Here is a 19,883-nt window from a genome sequence, read left to right on the forward strand (position 1 = left end):
GTACAAGGTTTCTGTTCCTGCAGTGCACATGCTTATGGAAGCAGAGGCTAGTGTGTAGGCATTAGGATTTATTTGATTCCTTTCCCTAGTGATTATATTGATAGTGAAATATCTTTGTCTGAGTACTCCAGCAATATAGCTGTAGGCGCCATAAAAATGCATAGGTAGATGACTACCAGTTCAATTAAGAGGTTTCAATCCAGCCTCCTATATGAAAACCCTGTCAATTTTAGGTTTAAATTTCTGCTCATAAATTTTTTACAAACCAGAAGAAAAATTGCTTTTCTTTTAGGTTAGGTTGACGTCTAAGGTTCCTTAAACAAAGATCAAATCCCTAGATGGAAAAAAAACTGATAATCCTAATATACTTCCTCACAACAGCATTTCCAACTCCATCATTTAAACACATTTTAAATTATATTCTCTTCATTGTAATATACAAATTTTCTGGCTTTTCAACCAGGGAACCAGATAAAGTCACTGCTGTGGGAGACTCAGATACAGGAAGGGCACCCAATTCTATGCAGGTGGCTCTTTTTTTTCTGGGGCCTCTAATTATTTCAGGTGGTGGGAATCAAAAGACCATGTGATAATTGTCCCCAAAAGTAAGACATAAAGTTACCTTGGCTTCTGACAAGTCTCTACCAAGTATTTAAAACAGAAAAGTAAATTAGTTGCTAACCTTTGTGATAGTGTTTTAATGCAAATGCTTAAGAAAGAGATCTTTCATTTGTATCAATTATGTATGGGTAGAAATTAATTTATAATTCTGGTTATCTGGTCGGCTCCATACTTAACAGCATTGGTGACCTTTTGCAATACCAGAGAAAGTATCCATGCGTTCTCAGCATAGAATTGCACCAGCACTGGGTAATTTTGTTCCTTGTTGGTTCAAAATAGAAACGGCATTCAACAGCCCATGGTAGAAAATAATTACCTAAGTCTTTAGATCATTTAACTTTTCTTGTAGATCTTTGGCCTTCCCTATCCATTACCAAGATGGTGTGTTTTAGTATGCAGTCCTCCGGTGGAGAACAGTATCCCCAGCTTTTGAATAAAAGTGGAGAAATTAAATTCCGTTTTCAATTTGGCTAGATGCCTTCTCCAGTGTTTGTATCTGAGCTTTCACAAGAGTGCTGCGGCCCCTTTCAGACCAACTCTGAGCTGTTTTCCTGCCACTCAGTCATTTGCTGTTTGTTTGCTTCTTTTTCTGTGGCTTGGAATTTTAAACTTTCTTTGAACGTATCTATTGCCATCTTTTGTTGCTGTTCATGTTTTCTATAATTATGCTACCTTTCTATAAATATAGGGTGACAAACGTAAAAGAAAATTTATAAGGACAAAGGAGTCCACTTTTAGATTATTAAAACAATTGTTTGAATCACTCATTATTTTTTTACCTTAGCTTAGTATTAATAGTTAAATATCAGAAAAGTAATTGGCTATGGTATATTTAAATTAATTGAGATAAAAAATATTTTTCTTTTTGTAAAGTGATTAATCGTAAAGATATTACATCAAGAAAAAGAATATTGGCTAAGCTATCATATAGAAAGTTAGGTTTGCCAGTCTTATTCCAAAGAAAATGTTCTATTTGGCAAAATTTTATGTATCTATTCTGGGACATGATCAGGAAGAATTTTAACTTTCCCTAAGACAAACTTAGATATTTTCTTTAATTTTAATAGTGGATATTAATGGTTTAAAATTTTCTAGTACAAAAATAATGAAGTATGCCTTTCTCCTAAAACATGCTGAATTACTTCTAAGAACGTTGAATTTGTCATTTTTAATGGCGAAATTACAGGATATTCCCTTAGAAAAAGAGAAGGTAGTCCTGCCGTGTTTTTAAATCATTTGCTATAAAAATAATGTTAATTTATGGAGTTAAAATTTCAAATGTAATCCGATATAAATTGTATTCCAATTTTCAGTGCAGATTTGTATTTAACTTTGTGGTTCATTTTGAAGAATTTGTCTAAAGTTTTTTGACCTGTAATGCTTTTTGTTTGTGTCTTCACTATGGCTATTGTTACATTATGATAAAAGCTATCACTTTGCCAGACAAATAAAAATTCAAATTTTCACATCATTTGTTATTTGAACCTTTGAATCAATCTAGAATTTTTTCTCTAGTTACCAGGTTAAGAGCATCTGAAAATTTTTAAATAGACATTTAAAAAATAGTACTTCCCAATAATTAAAATCTTCATTTGCCTAAAAGCAGGGGGCCTTTCTTAAAGTAATAACTTAGCGCTTCTCTCGACCTAGGGTCACTAGTAGTGCTGCTACCTTTTGCAGTATCTCCAAGAAAGAGAATGCTAAAACTGTAACTCTGTTGAAATAGAATTAATATTTTCAGTTTAATCACAGTTAAGTGTCATGACCTTTTGGATCTTGCATTGAACTTCTTGCTGAAATGTGGTCAAATTTCAGGCAGCCCATTCTAACCCTGTGAAGTCAAGGTAAAGTTCAGATCCAGGCTTTCCACAGATACAGAGATTTTTCTGAAACTTTTTTTTGCTTGTTTTTTGATAATGTTATATATTGTTTCAAGTCTCAGAAAATGCTTTACATAAAAAACTCTCTCCTTGACATATTTTGCCTTTTTTCTCCTTTCCCCCCAAAATGTATCATAAGTATTCCTACTTCTAATTCTGTGAAATTTTTTGATCTAACTTAATTTTATCTCATCTTAAAATTAAATATTACTTTATTTTAAATTATCTCTTTTAGAAGTTAATTTGATTGAATCAAATTTTTTCATTTGAAAATGATTGTGTTTTTAAAATAAAAAACAAATGGGATCCAATAAAGGTGTGCAAGAACCTGTTTTTGCTCACAAGCCCTGTTAGGATCTCCCAAATGCAGCACTACAAGAGGAAAATAATACTTATAAAGTGGGGGAGAAGGATATCTTTGAGTGATCCTGTTATTTTAAGTAAATGCACTAGAATATTAGCATTCTAGTATTTAATGGTGTTAGTCTGCATAGTCTGTTGCTGTAATACAGAGCTAAATATCAACAGAACTTGTTTCTGTTGTTTGGGTTGCTTTTATATACCAGCTTCAAAATATGTTTTGACACTTTATTATGTTCTGAATCAAGCTTCAGATGTGTGTAATGAAGGATGAAGTCTTTATCAGACTCTAGTGTATAAATAATGGAGAAGAGCAGTTTGGAAATGGTGTCTCTGTAAGAGGATGGTTTCTGAAGAGTTTCAAGTTATGATCTGGCGCAAGCCAAGCGCCACTGGAGGTGGCAACAGAACCGAGAGTCATCTCTGAAGGCACGGGCTGCAGCCTCTGCTGCTTTTCACCCCCTGTCTTTTCTCTCTTCTTTTTTCGATCATCATGTCACTTCTGTAACGTTCTCATTCCTAGTTTCCATGCTGAACCTTTTGAGAAAGTCTGGCACCTCTGATCCACTTTCCTTCACAGACCCTGTAATTTTTGGCTGTATTTTTATGTTTTTCAGATTCAAGTCAATCTGAAAGTCCCAGCCAGCCAAGTGACGCTGACATTAAGGACCAGCCAGAAAATGGTAAGTTTACTTTGGAACTCTTGACTGCTGCTCTGAGAGTCCATGGTAGCCAGCAGCCAACCAAGTACAAGGATTTTGAGGTCTGCCCCTATGGGCGGCCCACGGTAGGAACAATCTTGAGGACTCAAGGAGTTTTCTGGCCCACTCTAGCCTCCCCAAACCCTTCCCCTCAGCCACAAACTCTATCAGGGTACTCATAAGAACCTTAGTTCCCAAGAAAGTTGATTACTGTGAGAGGCGGTGTTGATTTACCAGATCAGGATCTTTTACAGCGTAAGTGAGGCGCCAACGCCTTTTCATTTCAGTTCCTTTTAAGGTGGCAAGTGACCTACAGTCTTCTTCACTAGTGATTTAAGTTTATTGACTGAGAAGTATTTTTGAGGCCTTTTCAAAGCCTTTGCTAATTGCTTTAAGAAAATCATCTCTGCCTTTGAAGGATTTTTCACTTCAAATTGTCTAAAATAAAACACTAAGGATACGTGACAGAATTAAACTCATCAGTTGCATAAATGTATAAACTTTCCGTTGCAGAAACTTGACTAACCTAGAATACACACTTTATATATGAATATAATAGTATCCACTAAAATACTAACTGTGTGGTATATGCACTCCAAGGACGAAAAAGGTCATAGGTTAGAATTTAAGATTGAGTAAAACCATCAGTTTCAATAAAAATCAAGAAGTAAACACGTGATACCCATGACATGCTAAACGTTGTATTATACACTTTCATAGATATCATCTCATAAAATTCCAAAGTGATCTTCCCTGGTGAGAGAGCTGAAGACTCTAATGGGAACTTGACCTTGAGGGACCTTTGAGGGGAATATGGCACCGAGGCTAGAAGCTCAGGCTGTGGTGTCAGACCTGTGTTCAAAGTCTGCCTCTACTTCTTCCTGCCTTTGTAATGTTGAATAGGTTATTTACCCTCCCAGAGTACTGATTTATTCCTCATCTTTGAAGTGGTACGGTAATAGTTGTATTGACATGTTGAAGAATTAAATAAGATAATGTGTATAACATACTTACCATAGTATCTTTCATAGACTTTACACTAAAAAAGCTGGCCGTTGTTCAGTATTCCTTGTATTATTTTTCTAGTCAGTATAGTTCTACCATACATTGTTTTTCACTTACTTAGAATGACCTCATTCCTCCTGACTCTCTTCTTTTTGTTGTTCTATCTATTTTTCCGTTTTGATCTCCATCTGATCTTTTGAAATAGATCGGTAAACTGAATTATGTCAGTTTTGTGGGGTGGAGGATTGAGTTTACCACACTGAATATCCTATCACTCATTTCTCAGGATTCGTTTCATTTCCCGAGCCTGGGAAATTCTCTATAACATTGTTGGGCTCCCATATTAAATATACACTATCTGACTATTCCTCTCCTCAACCTGGTATTTTGGTGGTATTTTCCTTATCAAAGTCATCTTTTCACAGCAGGCATTAAAAAGAGAGAGAGAGAGAGAGAGAGAGAGAGCGAGAGCTCTGAAGGCTTGTTTTTAGTGTCATAAACAGCTACATCTTATTTTTTGTTGACATTTTAAAGAGCGATATTTATAGATTAGTTTCATTCTTTATTTCCCACTTGACTTATAGATGATGCCTTATAGTTTTGTTAGTTTCGTTTTCTTCATACATTATATCTCTATATAATCTGCCTGAAGTTGTGTCCAGATATATTCGTTTTACTTTCACCTTTAAGAGCTGGTGGGCTGCCGAGGTGTGTGGTTCACGTGTTTAGGTCTGGCCGCCCCTCTCGCAGGCCTGCGATTCATCTGTCTTCATAAAATGGCCGACAAGCTGTTCACATGCAAATATAAATTGAGAGCATGAGAGGCCTGGCATGCCTTTCTGGAGCTGCTGTAATACCGATATTGTGCATTTCCCATTCCAAAAAGAAACGAGGATTGAGCCTGGATTTTTCGGCCAAAGGCACAGAGAGACTGGCCAAGTTCACTGTTAACCCCAGATCACTTGGTGCCACCTCAAGGATTCACAGTACCATTTGGGAAGGATCGTGTGAATTCAAAGAAAGAAAGTATTAATATCCAGGAGAGACAGTAATAAATTCCTATGTTTCAAATTTCTATTTATTTCAGAGAAAAGCTGAAGTTGGTTCATCTTAGACAATTCCAACTGGAGCTCAGACTAGAGGAATATCAGCCTCTTCGGTTTCCTCTTTCTGCCTTTTGTCAATCTCAGATGAAGTTGTTGGAGGAAATATTTCCTCTTCCTTAAAGTCATATAATCCCTAAAGGAAAATAAATGAGGATTTCAGGACTAGGTATTTACATGCATTAGATGACTTTCTGGGGTTGCTTTGATAAAGAGTATTCTTTCATTTTCATTACCCCAGGTTATGGAAGATGAGTTCCTGAAAAGTTCTTGTTTGTTTGTTTATTTGTTTCATTTTTATTTTTAAGAAGAGAACTCTCATAAGTATATCAACAAAACTCAAGAACTTTTGAAATCTTGGTGGATGAAGAAGTGACAGACTCTGGTCTTCAAACAAAGTGGGAACTCATTATTCCTTATTTATGTATATATTCGAGGGGAAATAATATTCTTTTTATGCTAGCTCTTGAGGAGAAAGGTAATGGGAAACGAATGGTATTTTCCTAGTAAACCATGGAAAATGAGTAGACAAATGGTAACATGCTGTTTCATCCAAAACCATAAACTAGGCCATGTAACTTTACCTAAAGTGGATGCAGCTGTTTCTTCCCTGCCCAACTAGTCTGTTTTTTTTTCTGTGGAATTTTTGCTTTCTTTTCTTGTACTCCCTTAAGACTCAACTGTAAAAGAAAACAAATCTTTGTCCAATTACAGTATTAGATGGGAATTTTGAAGGAATTATCTGAAGTCCAGAGATAAAATATCAGAATCTCTGAAACTCAAAATTGGTATAATATAATGATTAAAAATTCCACCTCTACAGTCAGACAGGCCTGATTAAATAATGGCTGGGCAACTCTGAATAAGGTATTGCCCCAGCCTCAGTATTCTTATCAGTAAAATGGGAACACTAAAAGATCCTTCCTCATGAGTATTAAAATGAGAATATGCCTGTGAAACAGCATAATGCCGGGTTCGTAGTAAGGACTCAAAGAAAGGTAACTACCACCACTCTCCAGTTAAAGCTCATATCTGTAATGAGATACACATATTCAAGAGGTCAAAAGCTGGGAGCCTTGGAGTGGAAGGGGACATAATATCAGAAATAAAGCAAGACTCTTTAGATACAGCTTTTGTAGATACCTACTGTGTTCTGAAATGTCAGGCTTAAGTCTCTTAAATCTGTCCATAATCCCCACAGTGGCACATCTATTTCGCAGTTTAGTTCTCTTCTCCACATTCTGTGTACCTCCCAGGAGTTGACAGCTACAAGAGTGATTCAGAGTTGCTAGAACCTTCAGAATGAATGCTCAAGAAAGTTATTCTGGACAGAAGGGACTCCACTTAGATGTCTTTAATTTTGTGTGAGTTTTTCCTTGGCACAAACCAGATAGAATCTGGCTTATTAAAACTATAAGCCGATGAAAGATAGGATTCATGACCAATTCCATATGCCTTGAACATGACAGATACCTAGGATTTATTAAAATTAATAAGTAGATAAATATACTGTCATTATCCCCAAGTAGTTTTTGAGTATTTGCTCACTATTGATTTACCAAGAAGTGTTTAAGGAAAAAAAAAAGAAACCCTGGAGAAGTTGAAGTCTAATTTGGGTGTGGGTATAAGTTGTACAGTTGTATGTGTATGACACATGGGCATACATACACAGATATGACTAATACTGCTGGGAAACCAAAGCTATGGGCTATACTAATGGCCATAGTAGATGAGAAGGAGGTGTGATCAAAGATATGCAGTACCAACAAACAACCCAATCTAAAAATGGGCAGAAGACCTAAATAGACATTTCTCCACAGAAGATATACAGATTGCCAACAAACACATGATAGGATGCTCAACATCACTAATCATTAGAGAAATGCAAATCAAAACTAAAATGAGGTATCACCTCACAGCAGTCACAATGGCCATCATCAAAAAATCTACAAACAATAAATGCTGGAGAGGGTGTGGAGAAAAGGGAACCCTCTTGCACTGCTGGTGGGAATGTAAATTGATACAGCCACTATGGAGAACAGTATGGAGGTTCCTTAAAAAACTAGAAATAGAACTACCATATGACCCAGCAATCCCACTACTGGGCATATACCCTGAGAAACCCATAATTCAAAAAGAGACATGTACCACAGTGTTCATCACAGCATTGTTTACAATAGCCAGGACATGGAAGCAACCTAAGTGTCCATCAACAGATGAATGGATAAAGAAGATGTGGCACATATATACAATGGAATATTACTCAACCATAAAAAGAAATGAAATTGAGTTATTTGTAGTGAGGTGGATGGACCTAGAATCTGTCATACAAGTGAAGTAAGTCAGAAAGAGAAAAACAGATACCATATGCTAACACGTATATATGGAATCTAAAAAGAAAAAAAGGTTCTGAAGAACGTAGGGGCAGGACAGGAATAAAGACGCAGAAGTAGAGAATGGACTTGAGGACATGGGGAGGGGGAAGGGTAAGCTGGGACGAAGTGAGAGAGTGACATGGACATATATACACTACCAAATGTAAAACAGATAGCTAGTGGGAAGCAGCCGCATAGCACAGGGAGACCAGCTCAGTGCTTTGTGACCACCTAGAGGGGTTGGATATGGAGGGTTGGAGGGAGAAGCAAAGGGGAGGGGATATGGGGATATATGTATACGTATAGCTGATTCATTTTGTTATACAGCAGAAACTTACACAATGTAAAGCAATTATACTCCAATAAAGATGTTAAAAAAATAAAAGAAGTAAAAATTCCAAAAAAAAAACCCAAAAATATTTCTTCCAAAAATGATGATTCTCTTAGTACTTGCCTTGGTCACCTAGAGACATATCAAACTAGACAGCTAGGGGCTTCCCTGGTGGCGCAGTGGTTGAGGGTCCGCCTGCCGATGCAGGGGACACGGGTTCGTGCCCTGGTCCGGGAGGATCCCACATGCCGCGGAGCGGCTGGGCCCGTGAGCCATGGCCGCTGAGCCTGCGCGTCCGGAGCCTGTGCTCCGCAACGGGAGAGGCCACAGCAGTGCGAGGCCCACGTATCGCAAAAAACAACAAAAAACTAGACAGATTAAAATAAAGAATTCACTTTATGTGACCTAAGTTTAAAACTTGTCTTCTGTACCAGAAAGGAAGTGAAATTTTATTGGGATAATAAAGAACTTTAAAAATTAAAGACTCTTCCTAAAATTATAATTATGCTTATTACTAATATTTCCACATGAATGCACCTGAAAAATTAAGACTCTGTGTTGAGAAGAAAAAAAACTAGAGAATGGATATAATTGAGCAGCATTAACTTAGAAAAGTTACATTCAGGCAGTGGTTTCATGTGTTGAGAACAGCTTTGATTTTCCCCAGAACTCCAGTTACTACTGTTAAAATGTTAAACCTGAAGCAAATATAAGAAAAAATCAAACAATACATTTAAAGGTATTGCAATGTCAAAGACTAAAAAAAAAAAAAGATATGCAATATCATCATGTTCCTTTATGGTTGATAACCACATAGGGAATGGAATCCCGGCAAAGTTCTCAGCTCTGACTGGTATCGTTCATTTAATCATTTTGCATATTACTGAAACCCCCTTTCTGGCTTTTCAAGAACTCCTGAAGGTTTTAAGCCTATTTGTTAGACTTTGACTTAGAACACCTACTCAAACCACCTTTGTGAATTCAAGAGTATTTGTGGATATCAGAATGCTTTACATTTGCAATGCTTTCTCGATATTTACAGGGCCTGTGAACAGTCCCCCAGAGCTTGCGTCCTGTGGTGCATCAGGTCAGGCATTACTGCGGGAAAAGCTCGTGTGATAGCCCTCCTACTTAATTCAAGGCACACTTCTGTGTGACCACGCTGAGGGAATAGCACAGTCCAACAATGGCACTCTGAAAGCACACTCCCGCACTGGGACTCCCTGTAGATGCACCCTTAACTAAAAAAGGAAAGAAAATGTGGTGTTCCCTTGCTGGAAAAAGAAAAGTTGTGTTCACATGTGTTTTGGTTTTTTTGTTTTTGTTTTTCCTATTTACTCTCTCTCATCACCTGCACAGGCTGCTAATAATAATAATAACCTCATCTTAGTGGTTTTTAAAATGTGATATTTATAACAGGAAACCAGAGTTGGTATTTAGATAATTTTCTTTAGTTTTAATCATGTTTGCTCTGCCTCATTTATCTGGTAGTTGCACATATGTCAGAGACATCAGCCCTCAGATGGGCCTCTGCAATCAGTGGAAGGCCATGAATCGTGATGCTTGCCCCAGATTTTGAAAATTTCCAGCTCTACCTGCCAGTGTGAAAATCACCCTGGAGTACTGGTTGAATCTAGCTTTCATGTTCAACATCTTTATTTATGTCATTCCCATCCTGTATCACCAAACTAGGGATCATTGCTAAAAGTTGCTGGAGGAGCAAGGAATGTACTTTTCTTCAGTCTCAATTGTCACTATCTCATTGGTTATCAGTTAACTCACTTCTGTGAGTATTTTGAATATTTTGGTACTTACGAAATAAATTCCAAGGCTACTGACTTCCTGACTTAAGATTTATATGTAGGATTCACTTTGTAAAAGATTTATATGTAGGATTCACTTTGGAACTTGGAGGTGAGATAAGAGAACTATAAATTTCTGTTTCTTTTTTGGACACACATTCTTTTATCTGATAGTATTCTCATAAGAAAGTGCAGACCCTTTGCTTTAACTTGTTTCACTACCTCCTCAAATATGTAGTAGATACATTGCGATATTATGTTATAATATTAGTACATAGTTGGAAGGCAAAATAAAATTCATAACTCCAAATGCTAAGAATTGTTTCCTACTACTGGATGGACTGCTGTTTTAGGAACTATTTTTAGATTACTGGGTCATTATAGTTGGGTCATTTTAGGAATTTTGGAGGCAACGTGCAGCCGAACAGCGTTTTATTGGGAAAGCAGGAGCATTCTAGCACCATTGACTTGTAAATGCAACTTGTCAGTATTTCATAATTTGCATGACTTTCTTTTGCAATTACCTAGCAACAGTTCTTCTCAGCCGTGTTTTTTTCCAAAAACCCTGCAGGGACAGACACAGTAGAGTGACCACCAAAATAACAGCAGTAACAGTAATGATCAATATTCTAAATATTGCAAAGGTCCCAACTCGGGGGGACATTAAAACCTAAATGCCTTCTGGTTTCCAGATCTGTGTAATTAAATTCTGACTGATGAATTTTCAGCAATGCAGTGGAGCTGGTCTATCTTCTTTTAGAGACTGGGGAACTAGAATTTGGTTTAATCTAAAAATGTCAGTCTGAGACCAGGTGAATTGTGCTTTCTTAAATATTGTTAGCAGATGTGACCCATCATTGTTTACAGGGGCTCTTGAGAAATGCCTGCAGACAAAGGAAATTCTTGGATCCTGCCTTTTGAAAGATGAGGTACCAGCTGAGGCTTCCCCCATATGCATGCTGCAGTGTAGAGTATCATGAGCTTTACCGCAGGATTCAGGGTAGTTAAGGAGCCTTTTCAACTGAAAAAGAAGGATGAAATTTGTAGTCATTTTAAAGAAGTAGTTTTACCTCTCACGTTATGGGTGTTTTATTGTCTACATACAGAGGATAACTAGCTGAACAGACTTTAAGTAGTTGGCTAGTAGCCAATATAGGGAATGTTTTAGACCCCTGTTCCCCTGATTTCCAAATTCTAAAACGGACTGGCTGGGTGGTCTATTTCAGACACAAACCCCACCTCCTCCCCTCTGCCAGTGCCTCACACACAAATAGTTATAGAGGAAAGAAGAAATAAAGAGGTGTCTTTCTGGTCCTCGAATTACTTCATGCCTGTGACTCTTGTTCCAGGAGAGACAACCATTTGGATGTAACATTGCAAATAGAAAAGTGGTTTTAAGTGTTTGTTTATAACTTATATGGGATTGTGTAAAGTTATCCATAGATCTCGATTCTCAAAATATGAAGCAAAACAGTTCACGTAGTATTTGAACCGGGCTCAGAAAAGAAATCAAATGCGGTGCCGTCATCACATCACAGTTGCATGGAGAAGGTGTGGTGGAAGGCTGGTGTTTGGCTGCAGTGCCATCTGCCCTTGTTCTCTGTTCCCTGTGGTCGAAGCTTGGATGGGCTCTGATAGGACCCCTTGACGGATCTCCTTAGAAGATCTCCTCTCCATCACTGAAAAATCCGCATGATGAATTTTCAGGGAGGCTAGTTTGGGTCAGGAATAGTGTATGAGCTTTCCTTGCCACAAATAACAGGGTCTGATTTGACATTTGACTATGAATTTGTTGATTTAAATCCTATATATTATTTTGGGGAAAGAATTATACATTTATGGATCGTATTAGTAAACTGAATGTAATATAAATAATTTATTCAGGGATTTGGAGTAGCTGATCCAGCTTGATTAGTTGTCTGCTAGAAAAATTCATGTGACCACAAGGATTTTTGGCACCTTTTCTCCCTACAGCTTCCTCATTCTTTTTCTCTTCTTCAGGTTTCACTCAGCTCCAGGCAACTCTGTTCCCTTGGCATTACCTTGTCGTTAAGGAAATCTACTGGGATAGCTCAAATCGAGGTGGTGGAGGGGTAATACTTACTGCAGCTTACTCTGCTCCATCTCAGTTGTTAATTTCTATACTTGGTTGATTTTATCCCAAAGGGAACAGGGGAGTCTCATATGCCTTATCCACAGGCATCGTATGGCAAATATCCAAAGAAAGAAGTATAAAGGATGTTATGGTGAGGCCCAGCAAAATAGTAATAGGCTCCCAACAATCTCTTCATGAAGGAAAGTCAGTGTTTTCTTAGATCTCTGTAGGCATTTTTGCAACCAGAGAGCTTCTCAGCAAGCAGCATTTGTAAACTCAAGAGATGAACAAGTAGAAGCCAAATCACAGCTTCCGAATAGGTCAGATTAGCAAAGGAGAGCTGCCATTATAAGCCTGACACTGAGCATCTGTTAAGGGGGAATCAGTTGTCCAAGTCACTTAAAGACCTGTACCTCAATTTTCTCATAAGTTATTTAGCAGATAGTTATTAAGAATCCGCTGGGTACATTTGGACTATGTGCTGGATGCATTGGGGGAATACAGTGATGGATCAGACATCCTGTTCTAAAGGACCTGATAGTCAAGTAAGGGGAAAGAGGCTTCATTCATTCATTCATTCCTTCCTTCATTCAACAAATGTTTATCAAGTGCATTCTAAGAATCAGATACTGCACTGAGCAAAACAGATAAAATCTCTCTTATTCCTTCTGGTGGAAGGAAACAGACAATGAACTAACTAATATATATAATATACCAAATGGTATGAAATATTAGGAAGAAAAACAAAGCAAGATAAGGGATAAACAGTGGAGGATATGGGCGCTATTTTACGGAGGGTGGTCAGGGAAGGCCTTTTTGATCTGTTGACTTTTGAGCTAAGACTTGAGGAAGGTGAAGAAGAGAATTATGCGGATACTTGGGACTTTTGTTCTAGAAAGAGGGGACAGTAAGTGTGAAGACCCTGAGGCATGTTGGAGGAACACTCAGAGGGTCAGTGTGGCCTGCGGGGCACAAATGAAAGAGGAGCAGTTGGAGGTAGGGGTAGCAGGAAGCCAAATTATACTGGACCTTGTAGGCCAAGGAAGGGACTTGGCACATGCTTGACAAATTATGATATCCTCTACAAGGGTATGCACATACCCAATCCATTCATTTCTTGATGTGGTGGATATGCCCTGAGCCCCGACACTGTGTTAGATACTTAAAGTTAAGTGGTGAATAAAGCAAAAGGCCTAATTCATAGCATTGTCAAAGAAGGAGACTCTCGTCTGCCATGGCAATATCTTTTAGTATCCCCAAAGGTTTTCCCTTATGTGTGTATCACTGAAAGTAGAGTCACTTGCATGGGATAGTTGGCTTCACATACCCTCTCATGCAGACGATTCTTTTTTCATTTAATGGAGGTCTAGATCTGTGGAGCTGCAGTTTAACCCTTATCTCAGGACTCCATTTAGATTGTAAATCCCCAGGTCTCAAGTCCACGACCCCGAAGCTTGATTTTTCTCCCTAATAGTTGCCAGATTTAGCAAATAAAAATACAGGATGCCAAGTTAAATTTGCATTGCAGATCCACAACAAATAAATTTTTTTTAGTATTACATGGACTCTACTTATTACAAAAAAAGGATTTGTTGTTTATCTAAACTAAGTCCTGTATTTTATCTGGCCACCAGTCCTAGTTCTCTACACACTCCCATGGAGGTTACATGGGCAGTAGTAACAGCAGTATAGGAAAAGGTTTGATTAGTCTGTGATGATTTCATTGATCACAAAGGGTCAAACCACTGGAATTTAACCCGCTGAAAATGAGACCTGGGAAGAGTACCACGAAGTTCTAATGACTTGACTGCTTAAATTCCATTCCTCCTGCAGCTGCCGGTACCTAGCCCAGTAGTTATACAATAAGCCACTTGTATGGCACAGTCAGTGGGTACAATACTGCAGTTGAGAGGCACTCCCTATCCAAGTCAGTGTGTAAGTTTAATTCGTGGGATAGTAATTGAGTAAGGCGTTGGGACAGTGCGTGAGTCACTTCTTCAAAGGAAGTATACCTTGTCGCAAGATCCAGTTATTAGTAGACTGTTGCCTCTTGAAAGATGGTGAAAATCAGTCAAATAATACAGCACTGGAAAACTCCACCTTCAAAGGTGATATAGAGAAAAGACATTTAGATTGACTTGAAAATAGAAGGTGCCATATTTTTATGCTCTATGGGAAACTAAATATATATGTTTTCACTTAGGACTGTTTTATTAGGTATGACAAAACTTGTCTGAATATGTTACAGGAACATGGTGTGGTCTTTGTACCCTCCTACTTTAAGAAAGGATCATGTTCACAGATTTAAGGAAAGCAGTTTTGGAAAGGAGGGTTAAACTGTATTGGGATTTAGAACCAGGTAATGACAGAAATAATGAATTTGGTGATTAACAGTCATGCTAGTAGCTCACATTCGTTGTGGACTTCCTGTGTGCTGGTGTGTTAGGTTGGGTCCCCCAAGAAGAATATGCCCTTATGGGATTAGATGTGTAGGGATTTATTGGGCTATGAAGGGAGGGAGCCAGGCTAGGTTGGAGAGACTTCAGACTGCAATAGTGATTTGCTACCTGTGAAAGGAAACAGGAAAGGAAGGAGGATTGGGAAGGAAGAATCCTGGACATCAGTAAGCTTCTAAGAAAGTTTGGTACAGGCCAATGGAGAGTCTTTGAGCCAGTCACTTGTTATAAAGTTTTTTGTCCCACAGGAACCAGTCTGCATTAGTATCCTCTTCTTTAGTCATTGACTAGGAGCCTGGAGGAAGCTCCTTGGAACAAACATGGTGATAAATCCAGAGGGGAGCTGTTGGGGTTGTCAGGCAGTCATGCTTCTTGTAACATGCGATACGAGTGTCTCATTTTTTATGGCCACCACAGCAAGGCACTGTGCTAAGGGTTCTAGATTCATGATCTTGTTTCACTCTGATACAACCCTATGGAGATATGTATTCTTAGGTTACCCATTTTACAGATGAGGAAACTGAGATGCAAAGAATTTAGGTAGCTTGCCCACAGTCAAGAAGCAGAAAGGACAGAGTTTTCAAACTTAAACTCCAGAGTCTAATTGCTTAACAATGACCTTGCATTATAGCAAGAATAGTATTCAAACTCTGGTTCTGTAACTTACTGATGATGTAAATTTGGGCAAGTAATTTAAACTCTTGGGCTTGTGTTTCCTCATTTATAAGGTGGAATGTTGTCATCTTCCCAGGAAATGTGTTTTAGTTGCTGTTTCGTTTTGAGCTTAAACAATGTTCATTCCTTTCTTTCCTCGTGTTGTTCCCTCACCTAGGATGGTCATGTCTTCCTTTATTCCCCGTCTCATTCTCTCAGTATCTGCCTCAGCCTTGCTCAGGCACCCACAGGCTTAATTACATCCTCAGGACTAACAGGACTGTTTCTGTGCAGATTATGTATATGAATGTATCTCTATGGATGTGTGTGTGTATAAAGTGCCCAGAACTTGCAGTGATCCATAGGAGATGCACAATAAAGTGTAGCCCACCTTCTCTTTCATCCACTTCATTGCCTCATGGACACGAACCCTGCGCTAGAGGGCAATCTAGAACATGTCTTTTTCTTGTTTTCAATTTTTGGGGCAAAATTACATTCTTTTGGAAAAATTACATTCTTATTTTTCATATGAACATTCTTTACTCTTTTTTTCTACAGTTTCAAGCATCCTTAGTCTATAGCTCCACAATGGATACTTTGAAACAATGGATTAAATTTTTATTTGATTTTTCTGCTGGAGGTGGAGTGTATAAAAAGAGATTCGTTGTAAGGTATTTATACCAGATGCCATTGTATTTGTTGGCTGGCATAAAACAATTATGATTACCAATAAATTGGAAAGTATTTCACTTGCAAAAGATGTAGGAGTATAGTTTTATTGAAAACATATAAAACATTTATTTCCACTCCCCATTTTTTGTGCAGGACAATAGAAATTTGCACCTCATCCGTTTGATTTTAGATTTCTGAATTATTTAAAAGAATTGGTTAATTCTCCATTTCAAGTGAGTTAGACAAAGTTCATTAGGATATCTGATTCCTAGCATGTCCCCCATTCACAGATCATGTTAACTCCTTAGAGAGGTTTATCTTCTTTTAAAATTGCAAATGCTGTCCAAACTGAAAGCTTTTCAATTTAATGCATTCTTACAGCTTTGGACTATAAGTAAGATCCTTAACAGTAGAGAGGGAACAATGAGGCACCTTGTTGTCAGAGCATCGGCCAGTTCTAAAGGTAGCAGTGCCCAGGACATGCATGTCCCTTGAGTTCTAGTGGATTTGCAAATTGATATCATGAAATATATATAAGTAAAACTCAACACATGCTAACACATGCTCCTGACCAGTGGTTGCCAACTGGCAGTTCTTGAAGGTGACCAAAGAAAAAAAAAATTTTAAGAAATTATGCATTTTCCCCTAGATAATAAGATGCATAAGCTGGCAATTTTTGCTTTTGATTTTGTGAACTCACTGGTTATCTTATACTTACAGAAACTCTGTTTGGCAGTTATAGTTTGGATTCATTTAGTTCAAGGTGGGGGAGAGATGAATTATCCATAATTTAGTAAAAATGGTAAATTAAATACTTTGAGAAATAGGCACCATGAGAGGAAACTATTACGAGATGTCCTTAATGGTGAAAAGACACAGAAGCCCCTGCTATAGACCAGTGGTTGATAATAGCCTTTAACTTTTTCTTTTGGCAGGAGAGGGAAGAAGAGAAAAGCAGGTAGTAAGAGCCAATAAAGACGAGTTGTGCCCAGGGGCTGCTCATCATCTCCACAATGCATCCCTCCATTCATTCTTTCAACAGATATTGTTGAACTCACTTCTTTCTGAGCGGAATTGATAGTGAGGGCCAATGAGAAAAGCAGCTCAAAGTAGGAGACTCAGGTATGCACTTCTGTGCATAAATTGACCCAGGAAATCATACTTTTAGAATATAAGATTTTAACAAAGTATGGCTAGCCTAATCATTCATAATTGTGTAGGACATTGGAAGTTCTGGGTTCAGAGCTCTTTCTGTGTGGATTCTGTACATCACTAGGAGAGGTGAGAAAACTGACCTTGGCACTAGGCACTTTAAATTGTTTGGCTATGTTGTCTTAATTTGTCCTAATCTAAGAGGTAGAGGATAAGGAAAACGAGGTTCAGGGAGATTGAGGCACAGATCGATGGTCAACAGCTAGTGAGTGGCGGAGGAAATGCTGCTTTGTCTTCCTGGGGAAGGCTCTACCATTAAACAGATAATGGATAGTGAGGTGCTTTGAAGTGTTTTGGAATGCTTTACCTTCAGCAACTGTAATACTCTCAAATAATTTGTATTATTAGTACAATACTCGTACTGTTCCAATGTATTTTCTCTATGTCCTGTCCTTTCTTCCCAGGGAAATCGTAAACATGTGGTTGGAGAATGACAGTGGTGGGGATAGTGGTGGTGAATTAGTTAAAACTAGACAATCCATCAATTGTTTTAAGTGAACACCAACAAATGAATAGAGTAATACGTCATAATGTGATGAAAATTAAACCAATAAGAGAGGGTCTGCAGAATTCCACATTTTCCTAGGGATACTGTTATGTACCGTGGGTGACAGGTGACCATCTGACATAGGTACCAAGTGAGGGAGATGGCACTGTTAATAACAAATTCATCATTATTTTTTAGAAGATGCAACATAAAAATAAGTAGAAACCCCAGTGTTTTCTTTGGGTCCCCTAATATGTGTTTTGAGGAGACCGCTATTCTAGATAATGTAGAATAGACTGCCCTTGGGGGAAAAAATTAATGTTTGGGTTGTATTCCAAACGTAGTATCTGGCAATCAATAAATGTTTTTGGAGAGAATGAATGAGTGAGCAAATGAGTGAATGAATGGCTCTTGCCCTCAGGAGTTTGAAGTCTTTCCCACCCCATCTCAATTTTGCCCCTCCCCCCATTCCTCTCCTCACTGGTAACCACTAGTTTGTTCTCTGTATCTGTGAAAAAGTCTTTTTCTAAAACTTAGCTACATTTGACATATAACGTTGTGTATGTTTAAAGTATAAAACGTATTGATTCGATACATTTACATTGCAAAAATATGATTGCCGGGCTTCCCGGGTGGCGCAGTGGTTGGGAGTCCACCTGCCGATGTAGGGGACACGGGTTCGTGCCCCGGTCCGGGAAGATCCCACAAGCCGCGGAGCGACTGGGCCCGTGAGCCATGGCCGCTGAGCCTGCGCGTCCGGAGCCTGTGCTCCGCAACGGCAGAGGCCACAACAGTGAGAGGCCCGCGTACCGCAAAAAAAATATATGATTGCCATTGTAGCATTAGCTGACACCTCTGTGGTATCACATAATTATCATTTTCTAGTGTTGGGAACAATTAAGATCTAGTCTCTTAGCAAGTTTAATGTTTATAGTATAGTTCTGTAGTCTGTAATCACCATACTATGTATTAGGTTTCCTGGACTGACTTACCTACTAGTTTCAAGTATGCACCCTGAAATAACATCTCTCCCGTTCTTTCACCCTCAGCTTCTGATAACCACCATTTTAGGAGTTTAAAGTCTTTTAAGGGGAATAAAGTAATTCTACACTCTTCCAATTCATTCTTTCTTAATTATACATATATTGCTAATCCTTGCGTTAGGCAATGGTAATATAACGATAAATGAGGTGCAGACCCAATGCTCATCAGATATATATTCTAGCACGGGAGATGGATATTTAAATAGATATTTTCCATAAATTGTGACTGTGATCTCCTGAAGGTATTTAGATAGTGTTTGGGGCCAATGATGGAGGAAGGTACAAATGATTAAAGCTATGCAAGAGGCAGCAATAGTTAAGTTATAGGTGTTTATAGGAGAGCTTTATTAAACAGTTGACCTAAATATTGAAGCATATGTATGATATGCTATGCTATGGCTATGCTATCCTATGGCTTCCCTGCCTCTTAGAATGAGCTCAAAACCCCCATTCCACACTCTGAAGAAATCTAAACTTCACCCCAGGATTTCTGCATGTTTCTGGGAGGGCTTTCAGGCCAAAGTTCCCTTCTGGCTCTTGGTTCCTACACTTGCTCAGTTAGTTTAAGTGATAGATCTTCTCTCAAGCCATACAACACTCTCTTCCATGGACTGTGCTCCAGATGTTGGGATCAGCCCCTTCTCCATATTTCTGTTCTGTGCACACACAGAACATATGTGAGTCACTGAGGTTGGTAAGTTGCGTGGTAACGGCGTTGGGGAGGGAGCACTTAGGTTATGTCTCAGAACACACAAACCACTTCACACTGATTTTACACAACTCTGTCCCTAAAAACACTTAGGTGCCTGTGCCATGTTACCATTGCCCTCTCTTTTCTCCCTTCCCCCTCCTCTCTGAGCTTCTTCTTGTTCTTGTTTAGTTCTTAATGCAGAGGAGTTTCACTATATCTTATTTCCTTGAATTTTGCAAATTGATGTTCCTGGCGGGGGTCTCCTTTATTAATAAGAAATGTACCACCAGTACCTTTTCCTAATCAGTGAATGCTGATAATATAATAAATGGGATTCACAGCTTCTGTATGTGTGAGAGGGAAGATGTAGCATCCTTATTAAGCAAAAAGAACAT

At 38.4% G+C, this 19,883-nt stretch overlaps 1 protein-coding gene across 5 annotated transcripts in view; it reads left to right on the forward strand.

Annotated features, from left to right (window-relative positions):
- The window catches only part of NFIA (nuclear factor I A), a 396,670-nt gene that overhangs the window by 181,636 nt on the left and 195,151 nt on the right, over positions 1-19,883 (forward strand). For all 5 annotated transcript variants that reach the window (XM_032649031.1, XM_032649049.1, XM_032649023.1 and 2 more), the window contains one exon: positions 3,479-3,544. In XM_032649031.1, the coding sequence (XP_032504922.1) occupies positions 3,479-3,544 (66 nt within the window). The remainder of the gene's footprint in view (positions 1-3,478; positions 3,545-19,883) is intronic.

This window comes from Phocoena sinus, chromosome 1 (genome assembly GCF_008692025.1).
Source record: "Phocoena sinus isolate mPhoSin1 chromosome 1, mPhoSin1.pri, whole genome shotgun sequence".
Classification (NCBI taxonomy): domain Eukaryota; kingdom Metazoa; phylum Chordata; class Mammalia; order Artiodactyla; family Phocoenidae; genus Phocoena; species Phocoena sinus.